This window comes from Rhamphochromis longiceps, linkage group LG20 (genome assembly GCF_057381845.1).
Source record: "Rhamphochromis longiceps isolate RC_006_pf linkage group LG20, R_longiceps_female_GT1.1, whole genome shotgun sequence".
Taxonomy (NCBI): domain Eukaryota; kingdom Metazoa; phylum Chordata; class Actinopteri; order Cichliformes; family Cichlidae; genus Rhamphochromis; species Rhamphochromis longiceps.
This window is the reverse complement of record NC_140576.1, coordinates 37,218,434-37,237,873: the sequence shown is the minus strand read 5'-3', so window position 1 is coordinate 37,237,873 and position 19,440 is coordinate 37,218,434. Positions and strand designations below refer to the sequence as shown.

The 19,440-nt window shown below is 42.8% G+C and overlaps 2 protein-coding genes across 4 annotated transcripts; both read right to left on the bottom strand.

Moving 5' to 3' along the window:
• Positions 1–3: 3 nt before the first annotated feature.
• Positions 4–9,359, bottom strand: LOC146645890 (fibroblast growth factor receptor 4-like). 3 transcript variants are annotated; one of them, XM_085393324.1, is made up of 9 exons: positions 9,230–9,359; positions 8,658–9,183; positions 7,821–7,892; positions 6,994–7,329; positions 6,024–6,338; positions 5,365–5,457; positions 5,021–5,116; positions 4,443–4,483; positions 4–4,139 (listed from the first exon to the last, which is right to left on the bottom strand). In XM_085393324.1, the coding sequence occupies exons 2-9, from the start codon at positions 8,695–8,697 to the stop codon at positions 4,020–4,022; spliced, it is 1,113 nt and encodes a 370-aa protein (XP_085249450.1). In that variant the 5' UTR covers positions 8,698–9,183; positions 9,230–9,359; the 3' UTR covers positions 4–4,019. The 3 variants fall into 3 exon arrangements, with proteins under 3 accessions (XP_085249450.1, XP_085249452.1, XP_085249453.1); XM_085393326.1 differs by having other exon boundaries at positions 5,365–5,454; XM_085393327.1 differs by lacking the exons at positions 7,821–7,892; positions 9,230–9,359 and having other exon boundaries at positions 6–4,139; positions 8,658–9,155.
• A 5,883-nt stretch (positions 9,360–15,242) lies between these two features.
• Positions 15,243–19,282, bottom strand: LOC146645889 (neural cell adhesion molecule L1-like). The gene is made up of 5 exons (XM_085393344.1): positions 17,874–19,282; positions 17,390–17,549; positions 16,632–16,759; positions 16,058–16,098; positions 15,243–15,754 (listed from the first exon to the last, which is right to left on the bottom strand). The coding sequence occupies exons 1-5, from the start codon at positions 17,899–17,901 to the stop codon at positions 15,635–15,637; spliced, it is 477 nt and encodes a 158-aa protein (XP_085249470.1). The 5' UTR covers positions 17,902–19,282; the 3' UTR covers positions 15,243–15,634.
• Positions 19,283–19,440: the final 158 nt, after the last annotated feature.

The window sequence follows — 19,440 nt, the reverse complement described above, 5'->3', positions numbered from 1 at the left end:
ATGGCAGCCTCATGTAATACCACTTTGAACCGCAAGGTGACGCACGAGTCAGTGTAGCATCCAGTACGTCCTCAGTCCGACATCAGACATCCCAACATTATTCCAGTTAGCTCAATATTCCAGTTCCAGGAATGCAGGAATGTGACTGTCACACTCAGCCAACTGATCCTCCTGAGACCCAGAAAAAACATCTTTTGACAGAGTAAAGTTTAATATTAAACAAATTAAATAAATAAATCAGCTGTAATCTGATATTTGTGACCTACCGGAGACTGAGAGAGAGCAACTTGTGTGTTTGGAAACATTTGAAGTGTTGCTGATGTAGAATATTTAGCTGATCTAGAGTTTAGAAATGTGTTATTGTAGAATATAGAACTATTGTAGAGACACTGTGTGTAGAGTAATAAAGGCCTCACTCTGTTGTGAACTTAGATTGTAGGAGGCTTCTCCCCCACTGAGTGGAAATTCCCCAGAGGAAGCTTTAGGGTGGGGGTTGCAACATTTATGATACTTGTAACTGTGGTCTAGAAGGGAGAGGGGTTTTATGACCTCTAGGGAGTCACCTACACCCACAGTGTTTTAACTGTCACGCACACACATCCACACGCACAGTCACTCATGTGCACACACATACACACAGGTATGCGCACACACTCACTCATGAGCACTCACATAGACACAGACAGAGTTTGCAGCACACCGTAGGGGGGTTTTATGATGGGGTTGTTTCTATAAAGCTGGGTGGAACTAACAAAGGGATGAAGATTTTTGCAGAGGGACACCGGCCTCATCTTCCCTTCTAGAAGTGCATGCTTAAATGAAGAAGAGTAAAGATAAATGAAGATGAATAAAGATGAATAAAGATTTTGTGAAAATGACTACTGAGTCCGGTGCCATCTCTGGATGCTCGAGGAATAAAAAGAACCGGGGTAAAACTGATTTCGCGACACTGAATTCCAGTGTAAGGCTGAGGGTTTATCTGTTTATCTGTTTATCGGCCTGTTTCCTGTTTGATGTAATCAGAGGACTACCTGCTTGGTGTTTGTAGGCAACTGTCCCAGGTTCATGTTTCATGGTAAAAAAACGTTTCAATGGTATTTCAGTATGATTATAACTGAACTGATTATGACAGGAGACCTACAGTTTAATGTTGTTTAAGCACACATGTTATGAATTTTATAAATCAACAGGATGAAGGAACAAATCAAACTCATTCGAAATATTCTACAAGCTCTCGCATTTCTCAACATTGTTACCTTCAGACTAATGTATGACGATGGAGCTCTTTGTCAGTTTGAGACAAAGTTCCCAGACAGGTCCAGCCCACTGTTCTTACTCTGATTTCACAACAACTATTATGGAATCAAAAACCTCAAAGTGCTGACTGACTGCTAAATACATCTGTAAAATCTGTCATATAATTTCTTTTATTTGCATCAGTGTGAAGAGAACTTCTCTGTATGTAATGAGCCTGTCTGCAGCCAGCAGCCGCCTGTGTACTGTGTGCTGAATCACTCCACCCTGTCTTTCTGTAGGCCTGTTTGTGTGGCAGGTCTCATGTACTGGAGGGTTAGTGCAGCTGGATTTCCACCAGTGACACTGACAACATCTGGCTGGTTCCCCTCCCTGAGACACTTTTTGAGTTTTGCTTTGGGTTCTTGAATCAAACAGCACTGTGTGCAGCATTTCTTCACCCACACACTCATTTACTGCTGATTATACTGACTAGACCCACCATGGTTATCACTCTATCCAATGGCTGTTAATAGCAGTTATCACTCCCAAGTATGGCTCAGATTGGCCCTCCTGTTCTGCAGCTTCACCCCAGCACAGTCTATCCTCCAGTTCCTGGGGCTTCTCCTGAACCTGCTCCTTCACCCATCCCTGTTCCCGGGGTGAGAGCGACCAGGGCCCGGCCCGCCCCTGCACCCGCGCCAGTTCCTCAGGTGGGGACAGCTGTAGGGCTGCAGCTATTGATTATTTTAGTAATGGAGTAATTATTTTTAAAATGTGCTGTTCAAATGAAGCTGGCTTGACTTGAATATTAATACTGAGTTGACAGAATCCACGTGTATTGCATAAAGACACATAAAAAGTAAAGACTTTATATCCATGTATCTGATAACAGGAGTTCTAAACTAAAACTCCTCCAGGTGACGGTGTCACGGCAGCTGCCCTGGAGTAAAACACAAACACAAGATTAGAGCCTGACGTCGGGGCGGTGAGGTGATGTCAGGCACTGCTGCCCAGATTAAAGTCTCCAGGTTCAAGGGTCTTGGTCAGCTGGGGTCTTTCTGTGACATTCATGTGCTCTCCCACGGTCCAATGAGACGGTTGTCAGGTTGTGCCCAAAACATATAGGTGTGTATATGAGAGAGTGTGGTTTCTGTCCTTTCTGACTTGCGACCTGTGCAGGTGGACCCGCCTCTCTCCCTGTGACAGCTGGGACAGACTCCACCCCTGTGACCCTCAGCTGAATAAGCAGTTAACAAAAATGATCCACAGATGATCAGAAATTCCTCCGTTTGCAGTTCAGTAGGTAACGTGCTCATCACATCCACTGATTGTGTTGTTGTTGTAAGTTAGGGTAACTGGAACAGCTGTTCTTTCACAGACTGGACCCCACATCAGCTCCCTACTCCATCCTGTAGTACAAACTGGTGTGACACCAAAGTCTGTTCCATACAAATAATCTGATTCAATACAAACACCAACATAGTGCTGACCTAAAGAACACCAAAAGTCACAGGAACGCTGTGGAAATGTGGGATTTGCAGCAGGACTGATGTGGATTACAAAGTGAAGGCAGACTTATTATGTTTCAACCACTGTAATAATAATAGAATAAGAACACCATCCTTTTTTTTTTTTTTTTTTTTCTAAATGACATCAGAAACAGCAGTATGCGACATTACGTGATGGCAGAGCTTCAGTTCATCCTTTGTCATTTTTTTTTTTTTTTTTAATAAATAGGACAGGGGGAATGAATGAGAGAAAGAGGGGGAGAGAAAGAAAGAAAACCAAAGGGGAGAAGAGACGGTGAGAAGGGGGGGGAAGAGAGAGAGAGAGAGAGAAAAAAAGAACTCCTGGGTCACCTGTATGGAGAAAAAAAAACAAACAAACAAAAAAAACAAACAGAGGAGACAGCAAACAACAAAGAGCAACATAATAATAGAGAAAACAAAGCACCATCACAATAAACTAGCTAGTCATAGATATCAATATTTACTAAATAATAAACGATATTGTGCAGCACGCAAGATAGACAGCGCACAGTGTGCTTTGAGGCAGCAGCCAAGAAAGCTTTAGTCCGCGTCTGTGAATACCCATGTGTGCATACCTGCACCATCCTTGTAGCTGCTGCGTATGCTAAGGTTTTATATGGTTTGCTGTTAGCTCTGTGTGGCTAACCAGCTGATTAACTTCAGTTACGTCTGATGCAGATCCATCAAGTGATTCCAAATGAACATTTAATGCAATGGATTCACTTAAAACGCTCAAATAAAATAGAAGAATCCAAAGTTGTCTCTGTTTAGGGTTGAGTAAAATATGAAATCTATAACATTTAATTATTTTTCTTAGTGTACAAAAAACAGACTGATCTGGGGAGGTAATGTTTTGGTTGTTTTTAATAACATGTACATAATATTGGCAGTTTCATGATACTGAGGGGAGCGACTGTTTCTGTCCAGGGTGGGAGGGGTCAGAAGACATTTTTCGTGTCAGTCTCGGGGTCCTGGAGGTGTCGAGGTGTTGGAGAGAAGGAAGACTGCAGACACCTTCTCAGACAAATGGATGACACGCTGCAGCAGAAAGACTTCACAGTGTCCACGGGGCACTCGTGTAGGATGATGGGGGCTGGTGGGGCTGGTTCCTCCTGCAGTTCCAGCAGCTGCAGTTCCTCTAACAGCCACTTGAAGCTGACTCCGAAGTGAGTCAATATTTACAGTTTTCAGGGTTTGTGTTCAAACTTTAAACCTGAGGCACTGAAACAAACCCAGGTGTGAATCCAGAGAGTCTCATGTGTGATGTGTGAGTGTAGAGTAGGTCTGGTCCTGGTCCCTGCCGGCTGGATCAAGGCTCTGGTAGGTCGAGTCTTCACGTGTAGAACCTGGAGTACAGTTCTCGTAGTGGACGTCCTGAAACAGAGACAAACTGTCTTCTTCACATAAAAAGAAGAGACTCTGACTTGGTTAAATCATTTGTGCTGGTAAATATTTCCACGTTGCCTCGTTGAACCTCTCAGACAACAGTGTCTCTGTTTGTTGTTGGAGTCTCCGTCTGGGCGGCCATTTTTGTCACCTACCTGTTTGAATTCACCTTCTTGGACTGTAATTTCTGGAACAGTCTACAAACTGAACCATCACACTGTGACTGCTTTATTTCTTTGTTACAGTAGCAGTCTGTCAACAGTGAGAGGAACCAAAGAGAAAGAAAGTCACCTCCATGTTTGTGCCCTCTGAGTTTCCTCTGGTCCTCAACCCTGTGGAACAAACAAAGGATGTTCCTCTGTTAGAGGGACCAATCATTCAAAGTGCACGTGAGGCTGAAGATCACTGCTGCCCCTCCTGTTCTTTCATCCTGCTTAGTTGGACTTTATTAGGCTTCATTTTAGACTTTGCCTTCAGAATCAAAGACTCACATTTGCTCGAGTCTCCTCCTGTGTACTGAAGAAGTGATCCACAATAATTATACTATTTTACAGTTTTCATGGGTCGTGTAGTCAGTATATTTTTCCTGTTTTTACTTCACACGTCCGAAGCAGAGAACATCTGGATCTGATCCTGCTGACAGTGTCCAGAGTTCATGTGTGACACAGTTTAGGATTCAGTTACTTCCAGTGTTTAACATCATCTCTACAAGTCACTCCACTCTCCTCTTAGAGCCCAAAGTGGACAAGCAGGATGAAAAATTTTGATGTTTGACTGCAGCTGTTTGAACAGACTTCAAGTGAAGTGAAAAAAGAGTTTTTGGTTAGAAACGAGACGTTCTGTGTGTTTCTGTGTCTCTGTTGTCTTACCTCTGCTGCTCTTCCTCTTGATGCAGATTATTAGAACAGTCAGTGATGAGAGGATGATGATGATGAGCAGAGAGATGATTACATACAGCAGCACACCTGTGACAGCAGAACAAGCTTGTTTTACATATTGATTGATGAGTTGCACATGTAGTGAAATAACAGACGTGAAACGAATAAACAAACAGATAAAAGTTCTACATGAACAAGAGGAGCTCACAGAGAATTTAGAAAAAGAAAACGAGTTTGGCACAACGTCACACTCACATCATAATTCTGATTAGAAAAGCTGCCACACAGGACAGGCTGATTAAAAACATACTGTCTTCTCTCATAGATGGATGTACCTGTAGATGCTGCTCTTTCAGGCTGCTCAGTGCTTCCAGTCAAAGTTAATGAAGGTGTGCAGCTTCCTGTAGTTGTGGCTGATGGTCCAGCTGCTGAACAAGAGCAGAGAGGAAAGTTTGACTTATAAATGTTTGGAGCTGTGAAGAAGAAAAACACAAAGATTCAAAAATCAGCTGAAAAATCAAACGAGCCTTAAATGGATCCACTGACTGAGAAAAAAACAGTTTGGCAAATTTAGTTTTAGATTAAAAAAATGCACTAAAATAGTTTAACAATGAAATAAAATATGAATGTATGTTGAAATATCAGGTTCTTGGAAACAATAAAGACATTTAGGGACATTAATGGTCACCTGTTCATTTCCAGCTCCACACTCTGATTCCTGCTCTCCATCACAGTAACTTTACAAAGTTCACACTTCTAAATAATCTTGTTTCTAAATAATTCTGTTTCTATGTTGAGATAAACTGAGTGCTGAGAGCAGCCTGAGCTGTTGGCTCACAGGGATCACTGTACAGACACTGAGCTCATTATTAGAAACTTTGCTCGTGTTCAACATGAACATCCACCACTGGAACAGCAGATATATGACAGGAAATAAGGAACAGCTGAACAGCTCCACTCTGACAACATTTGATTAATGTCAGTAAAAACTCACCGTCTGTGACAGTGACCTCAAAGTCTCTGAATGACCTGCTGGAAGATCCACTCAGGTAACATCTGTACCGTCCTGAGTCAGACTTGGTCAGCTGTGTGATGCTCACATACAGAACTCCTGAAGCATATCCAATGTTGTATCTGCCTCTCTGAGCTCTGTTATCATTTGTGTCAACAAGAATGTTGTGTCCTCCACACTCTCCTCTGCAGAACAACTTTCTGTCTCCAGGTTGTGTAAAGGAACATCCGACTGTGAGAGAGCTTCCAGTTTCTTTATCAAAGTGTTTCAGCTGATCATCGTTTCCATCCAGCAGTGCTGTTAAAGAGACAAACAATCAATAGTTACTATCAGTGCTGAAGATGATGCAGTCTGATCAGAGTAACTCCAGTTTGATCCACAGTTACACTGGCAGCTGCCCAGTTCAACCAGTCTGAGAGAGGAACTGTTGAACTAAGTGAGATTTAAACGGCTTCATCATCAGACTGATTGGATTCATGAAAATCAGCTTTTATGACAAGTATAGACTCTAAACTGTGAACCCTTCATGGTTTTAAGTACATTTAAAGTCTGGATGGACGTTTGTGTTGTGAATGTGATTTTCACACATTCATTGAGGAAGAATCCATTTTGCTGTGAGGGGAACTCTTGGAAAGATCAAACCGACGACACAGAAGCAAAAACTCATCAAAGAAAATCAAAGTTACATCAGAAAATCTTCTTTCATTCATCAGCGTCTGTTCTGACATCAACATTTCATTCACATCATTATCAGCTGACACACTCACTAATATTCACACACACTCGTGTCCCAGCTGCAGTTCATCGGTTACTTAGAGGAGTCCAAATGTAACCAACAGTTGACAGAAGAACAAACTTCAGCTTCTTTAAACCGTCAGCAGCTGTCAGTGAAACTCAAACTTTGCTTCAGGAACAGAAACTAAACATTTCCACAGCTGAAACAGAAACTCACCTTCAGCAACAACGATCACAAACTGTGTGAGTGAAGCTGATGATGAAGATCCACCCAAACCACAGCTGTACTGTCCAGAGTCAGACTCAGTCAGCTTTGAGATGCTCACAGATAAAACATAAATTAATTCTATTTCATATTCAATGCTGTATCTGCCTGTTTGAGCTCTGACATCAGTTGTATTAATGAGAATGTTTTCTCCTTCACATTCTTCTCTGCAGAACATCTTCCATGTTCCTGGAGAATTAAAGAAGAATCCAGCTTCCAAATCTCCTCCAATGACTCCATAGCGAAGAATCTGAGCATCGGTGACTTCAGGGTTTCCATCCTGCAGAGCTGTTGGAAACATGAACCATCAACAGTTACTGTTTGTACTTCCTGTAAGAAGCTGCAGTCTGATCACAACATTCACACACAGACACACTGAGACTAAAGTCTGAATAACAACAATGATTCATGTCAAATACATTTTATTGTCTAAAGTGGTGGAAAATCTTCTTCCAGTCGACACGACTCAAAATATATCTGAACATGTTTCCTATGCATGAATAAAATGACAATAAAAGATGAAGATAAACAAAACATGTAAATGACTCATAACTCCTCTGTGTGGTACTTGTAGTAATTATGTGTTGAGAGATTGAAGCAACAGCTCAACATGCAAGTTTTTCATGTGTTTCATCCACAGGAAGTGATGTCATCATTTAGTTTAAATGTACTGCTGGTGTCAAAGTTCATGAAGCAACAACAAAACCAGTGATGAAGTTTTTATTTGTTGTAACTTTGTTTTACTGAGGGTGATCGTGGCTCAGGAGTTGGGAGTTCACCTTGTAACCTGAAGGTTGCTGGTTCGAGCCCCGGCTTGGACAGTCTCAGTCGTTGTGTCCTTGGGCAAGACACTTCGTTTTTTTTTTTGAGGAAGTAACAAATACTTGCAATGAACGACATGTTATTGAGTAATTTATGACTCTATTTTAAAGCTCTGAAGCCAAACTCAGCAGCTGATGTGAGTCAGTTACTTTATGTGAATGATTTCAGTTCATTCCAGCATTTAAACTCTGTGCAGTCGTATTTCTGTTCAGCTCCAACAGGACAAACAGGAAAATTAGCAAATAACTTTTCACACAACTCTGGGTTTGAAGATGCTGACAGATTTCACTCACAGGTTTATATTTGTCTGCAGGAAGTGATGTCATTTTGTCAAATCTATATGCACTGTGGGAGTGAACTGTGAATAGTCACAGTGAAGAAACATGAACATGTAACAGTAAAAGCAACAAAATGTGTTTTTGTCTTTCAAAGAAAAATTCATTGACTTGATCAACAAGTTTGTATTTTCAAATAATAACTGAAAGTATCAGGTGGAGTTTGTACTTTGATGTTACAGGTTATTTTGAGGACGTAACAAACACTTGTAAGAAACCATCTTTGAAAGGACGAATCCTAAAGCCAAAGTGAGCAGCAACATGTCCATGAATGTCTCACTGTGATGGTTTCTTCTGTCCATACTGGCCACAAACACATCCATGAAATCATGAATAAAAGCAGTTTGAATGGAAGAAGCGTCCATGAAAGTGACTCATAGCTGACTCTGATCATCATGTTTAACAACAGAAACATGTTGAAGAAGGAGAGTGACAGAAAGAACAAGTGAATGTACTCACAAAGGAAGAAGCAGCAGATCAGAGTGTGACGGACTTTCATGATGAGGCTCTGATGGTTCACTGCTGCCTCTCTTCTTCTTCACTGGAAACCAGGAACTTATGACGCCTCACTTCTCTGACTGAAGGAGTCCCTCCTCCAAACACCACAGCACCTCTACACTCCTCCCCTCTGCATCCGTCTGTGAGTCTGCTGCAGGGCCTCAGGCTTCCTCCTTATATTTATAGTATTATGTGCAAAGTGGAAATACAATGATGACACTTGACTCTGTTAAATTCAGCACAGTGACCAAAACCTCCAACAATGATCATCATTCATCATGAAATCATTTCTCTTACTGTATCTGAAGAACTTTAGTTTGGGATCATTTAGAAAAACAGTTTGGGTCAAATGTTAGAAAAGAGTCAGACTTTCTTTCTTCTCACAGTTTGTTTAACATGAGTTTCAAATCTTTGCACATTTAAATACATCTATGAACAGAATATGAAAGAACAACAGTTCTGATATTATATCAAACATTTCAATCACCTTGTGGTTCAAAGTGGTATTACATGGCAGCCTCATGTAATACCACTTTGAACCACAAGGTGACGCACGAGTCAGTGTAGCATCCAGTACGTCCTCAGTCCGACATCAGACATCCCAACATTATTCCAGTTAGCTCAATATTCCAGTTCCAGGAATGCAGGAATGTTATTGTCACACTCAGCCAACTGATCCTCCTGAGACCCCAAAAAAAATCTTTTGACAGAGTAAAGTTTAATATTAAACAAATTAAATAAATAAATCAGCTGTAATCTGATATTTGTGACCTACCGGAGACTGAGAGAGAGCAACTTGTGTTTTTGGAAACATTTGAAGTGTTGCTGAATTCCAGTGTAAGGCTGAGGGTTTATCCTCGTCAGTGTTCGCATTATGTTCCACGGTTGATGTACCTGATGTTTGTTCCAGAACCACACCCACTGTTACACACTCTGAATGAGGCAATAAAGGGAATCATCTTCCTATTGCTGCCTGGCTTCATTCTGTTAAAGACTTTATTCTTTCCCCCTGAAAGGAGACCTCACTGTGATGGTTACGTTGATGGACTGTCTAATCTTGAACAATTTGTCTCAACTTATTGAACTGGCCATAATTAGGAGCCAGCAAATTGTGACCAGGTTATCTGAATCATGCTAAAAATACAGATACACTGAAAAGTGTTTAAGTTACGACTGCCTCTAGAAATGAACGCCTCCTGTTGTTTGTGCGCTCGGATTTTCTTTCCCTAAAAGCAGACGGCCTGTTTCCTGTTTGATGTAATCAGAGGACTACCTGCTTGGTGTTTGTAGGCAACTGTCCCAGGTTCATGTTTCATGGTAAAAAAACGTTTCAATGGTATTTCAGTATGATTATAACTGAACTGATTATGACAGGAGACCTACAGTTTAATGTTGTTTAAGCACACATGTTATGAATTTTATAAATCAACAGGATGAAGGAACAAATCAAACTCATTTGAAATATTCTACAAGCTCTCGCATTTCTCAACATTGTTACCTTCAGACTAATGTATGACGATGGAGCTCTTTGTCAGTTTGAGACAAAGTTCCCAGACAGGTCCAGCCCACTGTTCTTACTCTGATTTCACAACAACTATTATGGAATCAAAAACCTCAAAGTGCTGACTGACTGCTAAATACATCTGTAAAATCTGTCATATAATTTCTTTTATTTGCATCAGTGTGAAGAGAACTTCTCTGTATGTAATGAGCCTGTCTGCAGCCAGCAGCCGCCTGTGTACTGTGTGCTGAATCACTCCACCCTGTCTTTCTGTAGGCCTGTTTGTGTGGCAGGTCTCATGTACTGGAGGGTTAGTGCAGCTGGATTTCCACCAGTGACACTGACAACATCTGGCTGGTTCCCCTCCCTGAGACACTTTTTGAGTTTTGCTTTGGGTTCTTGAATCAAACAGCACTGTGTGCAGCATTTCTTCACCCACACACTCATTTACTGCTGATTATACTGACTAGACCCACCATGGTTATCACTCTATCCAATGGCTGTAAATAGCAGTTATCACTCCCAAGTATGGCTCAGATTGGCCCTCCTGTTCTGCAGCTTCACCCCAGCACAGTCTATCCTCCAGTTCCTGGGGCTTCTCCTGAACCTGCTCCTTCACCCATCCCTGTTCCCGGGGTGAGAGCGACCAGGGCCCGGCCTGCACCCGCGCCAGTTCCTCAGGTGGGGACAGCTGTAGGGCTGCAGCTATTGATTATTTTAGTAATGGAGTAATTATTTTTAAAATGTGCTGTTCAAATGAAGCTGGCTTGACTTGAATATTAATACTGAGTTGACAGAATCCACGTGTATTGCATAAAGACACATAAAAAGTAAAGACTTTATATCCATGTATCTGATAACAGGAGTTCTAAACTAAAACTCCTCCAGGTGACGGTGTCACGGCAGCTGCCCTGGAGTAAAACACAAACACAAGATTAGAGCCTGACGTCGGGGCGGTGAGGTGATGTCAGGCACTGCTGCCCAGATTAAAGTCTCCAGGTTCAAGGGTCTTGGTCAGCTGGGGTCTTTCTGTGACATTCATGTGCTCTCCCACGGTCCAATGAGACGGTTGTCAGGTTGTGCCCAAAACATATAGGTGTGTATATGAGAGAGTGTGGTTTCTGTCCTTTCTGACTTGCGACCTGTGCAGGTGGACCCGCCTCTCTCCCTGTGACAGCTGGGACAGACTCCACCCCTGTGACCCTCAGCTGAATAAGCAGTTAACAAAAATGATCCACAGATGATCAGAAATTCCTCCGTTTGCAGTTCAGTAGGTAACGTGCTCATCACATCCACTGATTGTGTTGTTGTTGTAAGTTAGGGTAACTGGAACAGCTGTTCTTTCACAGACTGGACCCCACATCAGCTCCCTACTCCATCCTGTAGTACAAACTGGTGTGACACCAAAGTCTGTTCCATACAAATAATCTGATTCAATACAAACACCAACATAGTGCTGACCTAAAGAACACCAAAAGTCACAGGAACGCTGTGGAAATGTGGGATTTGCAGCAGGACTGATGTGGATTACAAAGTGAAGGCAGACTTATGATGTTTCAACCACTGTAATAATAATAGAATAAGAACACCATCCTTGTAGCTGCTGCGTGCTGCGTATGCTAAGGTCTTACAGTGGGGCAAAAAAGTATTTAGTCAGCCACCGATTGTGCAAGTTCCCCCACTTAAAATGATGACAGAGGTCAGTAATTTGCACCAGAGGTACACTTCAACTGTGAGAGACAGAATGTGAAAAAAAAATCCATGAATCCACATGGTAGGATTTGTAAAGAATTTATCTGTAAATCAGGGTGGCAAATAAGTATTTGGTCACCTCAAACAAGGAAAATCTCTGGCTCTCACAGACCTGTAACGTCTTCTGTAAGAAGCTTTTCTGTCCCCCACTCGTTACCTGTATGAATGGCACCTGTTTGAACTCATCATCTGTATAAAAGACACCTGTCCACAGCCTCAAACAGTCAGACTCCAAACTCCGCCATGGCCAAGACCAAAGAGCTTTCGAAGGACACCAGGAAAAGTATTGTAGACCTGCACCAGACTGGGAAGAGTGAATCTACAATAGGCAAGCAGCTTGGTGTGAAAAAATCAACTGTGGGAGCAATCATCAGAAAATGGAAGACATACAAGACCACTGATAATCTCCCTCGATCTGGGGCTCCACGCAAGATCTCATCCCGTGGGGTCAAAATGATCATGAGAACGGTGAGCAAAGATCCCAGAACCACACGGGGGGACCTGGTGAATGACCTGCAGAGAGCTGGGACCAAAGTAACAAAGGTCACCATCAGTAACACACTACAACGGCAGGGAATCAAATCCCGCAGTGCCAGACGTGTTCCGCTGCTGAAGCCAGTGCATGTCCAGGCCCGTCTGAAGTTTGCCAGAGAGCACATGGATGATACAGCAGAGGATTGGGAGAATGTCATGTGGTCAGATGAAACCAAAGTAGAACTTTTTGGTATAAACTCAACTCGTCGTGTTTGGAGCAAGAAGAATACTGAGTTGCATCCCAAGAACACCATACCTACTGTGAAGCATGGGGGTGGAAACATCATGCTATGGGGCTGTTTTTCTGCCAAGGGGACAGGACGACTGATCCGTGTTAAGGACAGAATGAATGGGGCCATGTATCGTGAGATTTTGAGCCAAAACCTCCTTCCATCAGTGAGAACTTTGAAGATGAAACGAGGCTGGGTCTTCCAACATGACAATGATCCAAAACACACCGCCCGGGCAACAAAGGAGTGGCTCCGTAAGAAGCATTTGAAAGTCCTGGAGTGGCCTAGCCAGTCTCCAGACCTCAACCCCATAGAAAATCTGTGGCGGGAGTTGAAAGTCCGTGTTGCTCGGCGACAGCCCCAAAACATCACTGCTCTCGAGAAGATCTGCATGGAGGAATGGGCCAAAATACCAGCTACTGTGTGTGCAAACCTGGGCCCTGTGCTTCGTATGTCGCTTACTACATCCAAGATCAAATGAAACATCCAAGATCAAATCATCGCGCTAACCGTGAGCGCGCTAATCCGGTTCCCCGAACACACCTGCTGTTGACGATTAGTACAGCTGGATGAAGTAATGTGCGATCACTGGGTGCCGTAAAAGGGGATACGCATCGATAGCAGAAACAGTGATCGGCAACCCTCTGATTGGTCGGCGAAAATGTCGAAGGAGCGCGCTCGGCTCGGTATTTTTCGGCAGCAGAGCAAGAACTCCTGAGTGAGGGATTTCAGGAGTTTCAGAGTTAAATCAGAACGCAAGGGAACACTGCAAAGGCTGCAAAAGCAAGGAGAGAGGGCTGGCAGAAAGTTGCTGACAAATTAAACTCGTAAGTAATTTAATAATAATAATAATAATATATTGGATTTATATAGCGCTTTTCAAGGCACCCAAAGCGCTTTACAATGCCACTATTCAGTCACTCTCACATTCACACACTGGTGGAGGCAGCTACAGTTGTAGCCACAGCTGCCCTGGGGCAGACTGACAGAAGCGAGGCTGCCATATCGCGCCATCGGCCCCTCTGGCCAACACCAGTAGGCGGTAGGGTAGATTTATTATATTACACTATATTATCCAATATTATATTACATTATATTATATTGTTATATTATATCCTCTTTCACATTAGAGCCACAACAGGACCCACTAGAACATGGGAACAAGTAAAAGTGAAATATAAGAATATTCTACAGAATGGTAATATTTATCACTTATATTGCTTTTAGTCTCTTGGAAAGAGACCCTGAAATAATCTGTTTGTTTGTTCATAACAGCAACAAAGAAAAGGGCAGAGCAACAAAAGACAGGTGGTGGTCCTGCACCCCCTCGTCAACAAGTTGGTTAAGTGAATAATACCCTCACGGGAATATCGATATCTCTCAATGAGCACACTGTCGCGCTGAGCTAAAGGATCCTGTCTGTCCCGCAATATACGCTGAATTCTGAGGACTCTCCTTATCAATCTTGCACCTTCCGCAATGGGTTGCTCGCGTAAACGGACAGGACATGGCTGCGACAGACTTCCCAAATCCACCTTCGCTTTTATAGCCGTGGTCTCTCATCTTGATTACACGAAGTAATTTACAATTACTACTCTGAAATATGAATTACATCTGTAATAATCACATACATGTAATAGAATGTTAATAGTACATTTCCCTTTTTTAAGGAAATGACCTGTATGTATCTGTGTGACATCAATAAAAGGATCAAGTGCTGCATTATCTTTAGTTACATTGATGTTATTTATTTATGGTGAAACAGTGGTGGAATATCGCTGTTGCTTTCGTATAAATGAAGCGGACATACCTGCGTGGCCGCGATCTAATCCTGTTTACATAAAGTAAACCTGCTCCCGAGCAGGTTTACGCTTACGGCTCTGTTGCTATGACAGCAAGTCCCGGATGAGCTTCGGGGAACCGAACGATCCAGGATCACGCGAAATCGTCAACAATCTAATCCAGCTAACTTACTTAGCGAGGTACGAAGAACAGGCCCTTGGTAAAGACCTATAGTAAACGTTTGACCTCTGTTATTGCCAACAAAGGTTATGTTACAAAGTATTGAGTTGTATTTTTGTTATTGACCAAATACTTATTTTCCACCCTGATTTACGAATAAATTCTTTACAAATCCTACCATGTGGATTCATGGATTTTTTTTTCACATTCTGTCTCTCACAGTTGAAGTGTACCTCTGGTGCAAATTACTGACCTCTGTCATCATTTTAGGTGGGGGAACTTGCACAATCGGTGGCTGACTAAATACTTTTTTGCCCCACTGTATATGGTTTGCTGTTAGCTCTGTGTGGCTAACCAGCTGATTAGTCTGATGCAGATCCATCAAGTGATTCCAAATGAACATTTAATGCAATGGATTCACTTAAAACACTCAAATAAAATAGAAGAATCCAAAGCGACGGTTGTCTCTGTTTAGGGTTGAGTAAAATATGAAATCTATAACATTTAATTATTTTTCTTAGTGTACAAAAAACAGACTGATCAGGGAAGGTAATGTGTTTTGTTGTTTTTAATAACATGTACATAATATTGGCAGTTTCATGATACTGAGGGGAGCGACTGTTTCTGTCCAGGGTGGGAGGGGTCAGAAGACATTTTTCGTGTCAGTCTCGGGGTCCTGGAGGTGTCGAGGTGTTGGAGAGAAGGAAGACTGCAGACACCTTCTCAGACAAATGGATGACACGCTGCAGCAGAAAGACTTCACAGTGTCCACGGGGCACTCGTGTAGGATGATGGGGGCTGGTGGGGCTGGTTCCTCCTGCAGTTCCAGCAGCTGCAGTTCCTCTAACAGCCACTTGAAGCTGACTCCAAAGTGAGTCAATATTTACAGTTTTCAGGGTTTGTGTTCCAACTTTAAACCTGAGGCACTGAAACAAACCCAGGTGTGAATCCAGAGAGTCTCATGTGTGGTGTGTGAGTGTAGAGTAGGTCTGGTCCTGGTCCCTGCCGGCTGGATCAAGGCTCTGGTAGGTCGAGTCTTCACGTGTAGAACCTGGAGTACAGTTCTCGTAGTGGACGTCCTGAAACAGAGACAAACTGTCTTCTTCACATAAAAAGAAGAGACTCTGACTTGGTTAAATCATTTGTGCTGGTAAATATTTCCACGTTGCCTCGTTGAACCTCTCAGACAACAGTGTCTCTGTTTGTTGTTGGAGTCTCCGTCTGGGCGGCCATTTTTGTCACCTACCTGTTTGAATTCACCTTCTTGGACTGTAATTTCTGGAACAGTCTACAAACTGAACCATCACACTGTGACTGCTTTATTTCTTTGTTACAGTAGCAGTCTGTCAACAGTGAGAGGAACCAAAGAGAAAGAAAGTCACCTCCATGTTTGTGCCCTCTGAGTTTCCTCTGGTCCTCAACCCTGTGGAACAAACAAAGGATGTTCCTCTGTTAGAGGGACCAATCATTCAAAGTGCACGTGAGGCTGGAGGACAACAGTAAAGCAGGGGTAACAGTTATGCTGTGAAACCTTTAAACGTCATCCAGTTGAATAAATAGCGACTGTTGAGTCGTTGTGTAAAAAGCATTGAAAACTGTTCCAGTGTTTCTTTTTTGTATACTGTGGGATGTGGATGCTACCTCCTGCTGAAATCTGCTGAATTAATAAACTGTATTTCATTGCAGCTCTTTTTTTTAATTGAACATATGTAACTAATGTGAACATTTGAAAATAATTTTTGTGTCTGTGACACATTGTGAATATGCTGGAAACATAACCTCTGTATTTGCTGTGCTTGCACCATGTGAGGATGAAGACTATCAGAACCAACAGCCCGATGGTGCAGGTGGTTATCAGCCAGTGAGACAATAGAAGGTGAGTCATTAAAAACAATATTAGACTCTGGCTGGTGCTGAGGGTCCACCCCTTTACAAAATATGCAGAAACACACACACCGATGACGGTGATGGAGGCCTGGGCGGTAACCTTGTCCACATCCGTGATGACCTCACAGGAATATTCAGCGGTGTCGTGTAATTGGACGTCCGTTACTCTGAGCGTACCGTTGTCAAAGATCATGTACCTACACACAGACGGAGAAGCACACGTGTACAACCCAAATCCAGAAATGTTGATGTTGACTTTGATGGCAACAACACGGAGATGTTAGAACAGACGAAAGGGCGAAAGTGGGAGGAACATGTTGCATCTCATTGGGTTAATTGCCAGCAGGTCGGTAACATGGCTCGGTACAAATAAGAGCTTCTTTGAGAGGCAGAGTTTCTCAGGGATTGTGATTATAAAAACGAAGCATCGGCAGAGCTGTGCCGTTTCACAACAGTGACTGTTGGTGACACCTGAAAGTGCCCGGAAACAAAAAATCAGCAATTTCTCTAAGAGTGACTACTGAGGCTAAAAGTAATTGCACAAACTAACAGATTTTGAAGGATTTAGCTGAATACTTGGATGAAAATAATCTGACGTTTGAACCACACTAAATGCTGCTTCCTCTCTGGAGATGCTGTCCTTCACTTTCCTGCAGCTGCCTTCAGCTGCTGCTTGTTTGTGGCTCGCTCTGTCTCACTTGTCTCACTTTTGGATGTGAAGCTCTGTGCAGTCAGTTTTGGCAGAATCTGAGCCGAGTATTTACACAGCAATGTGTTCAGAATGTTCTGAGAATGGACAGAAACAGCGAGTGTGTGCTTTTGTTTACTTTTTATCGACACTAGACTCTGATAGTTTCCGGTCGCCTTGCCTCCAGACCACCTGGTAACTGCCCAGCCGAGGATCTACAGCGAAACAACAGTCCAGGAGGACGCTGGTACCTCGGAGGGCGCGAACGTCCTGGGGACCCGTCAGGATCACCGTTCGATCTGAAAGTAACAGAGAAGTTACGACAGAGTGTTTTTAGCATCTGCTTACAAAGTTTTTCTGTAAAGGCTGCAGTGCTGAGTTGTAATTCAAACTGAAGGTTTATTTTTTGTGGACAACTTAAAAAACAAAAAACACAAGCACTGATTTTTTTATTAATCCAGGAGAAGGTTGAGGCCAAACAAGTCAGACTCTGACTCTGAAAGTTCGGCAGCATCATGAATGTCTGACTTTAATCAAATCCACCATGTAGCTGAAGGTTTGTGCCCATTTTCAGTGCTGCAATTTTTACATTCATGACAGAACAAAGAGGTGAGTGTACTCACAGGTCAGAGAGGAGTGACGCACTTTCATGATGAGGCTCTGATGGTTTGCTGCTGCCTCTCTTCTTCTTCACTGGAAAGCAGGAACTCACGTCTCTGAAAGAGTCCCTCCTCCAAATACCACAGCTCCTCCACGCTCCTCGCCTCTACATCCATCTGTGCGTCATGTGTGTGAGCTGCTGCTGAATTTAATTTTGTGTACCACCTTATATGTTACACATATTTACACTCCTGTTGACATTTACTGTTAAAAAGAAGAAAAACTGATTTGGGTCTTTAAAGTTCTTATTTTCTTTAAACCTGTGAAATACATTCTCACAGTGCAATCGGACTTTTATTTGCAAACTGCTGCACTGAAGGAACAGTGACGTTTATTTATCTTAAAGATCCGTCGTTTCTAACTGACACGGCACAGGGATGCTGGTTCTCTCAGCCTTCTTCTTTCAGCTGTTCCCTTTAGAACCTCTGCAGTCCTCCTTCACCACGTCCATGAATCTCCTCTGAGGCCTTACTCTTCCTCCTGTCAATCGGCTTCATCTTTAACATCCTTTGTCCAATATGTATGTATTTTTTATTTATTTTTCCCTTTATTTTCAGCCATAGTTTGTAACTATTTGTGTGTATTTGTGTTTTTTGGAATGAAATTCTGGTTGAATGTAACCCTCAGCCTCGCCTCCTGATGGTGAGCTGTCCCTCTGATGTACTGCTCACTCACACCGAGGATCTCAACATCTTTGTGCCACCTGTGGAACTGTATATAGTATTATACTGCTAGCAGGCCTCTGTGCAACTGCAGGAGCAAGTAGTTACAAATAAAAAACAGCATTATAGGAAAGAGTGTAGAAGCAGCATTAGAGTCTGGCTGCAAAGGGCAGCACTAACTGCCACTAACACATCTTGATAAGTATAGATAAAAAAAGCTGAACTAGCTAGAGAGCTTAGCGCATCCAGAGACCCCACATGCAGCCACCCACGTGCATAGAAAATGAGGACATGCAGAGAAGGAGAGATGAACTGATGTGTGAGACCATAAAAGGAAAAGATAAGGAGATGTTTTGATAAAAACTGTGTATGAAGGGTACAGGAACACAGAGTACTACATAACAGGAAAAGTAAGCTCTGAACGAGGAACTTTGAAAAAGTATACATGTGACAGATCGAGGGCCTGCCCTTCAGATCTGCGGGAGGCTTCACGCTGTGAACATCTCCTCTTATACATGGGTAAATAAGGAAGTTCTTGAACTGAGACGCCCGTCTCGAGTCGTGTTTCCGCCGGGTCAGAATCCAAGAATCGGGAGCGACGACAGCTGGTGACACAGCGTCTCCAAACCAAACATCACAGCAGGTCTTTAACTTTCACTCTTGCTGCTCTCCTTCTGTCACAAATCCCTCCTGACACTCATCTCCACCCGCTCCACCCCAAGTATTTAAACTCATCCACATTCACTTTCTTGACTCCTTGAATGTTTCCATCTGTCTCCCTCTCTTTCACACACACGTATTCCATTTTGCTTCCCTGATTATATTTGCTTCACCTGAATCATGAAATCGCAGGACCCCAGAAACCTTA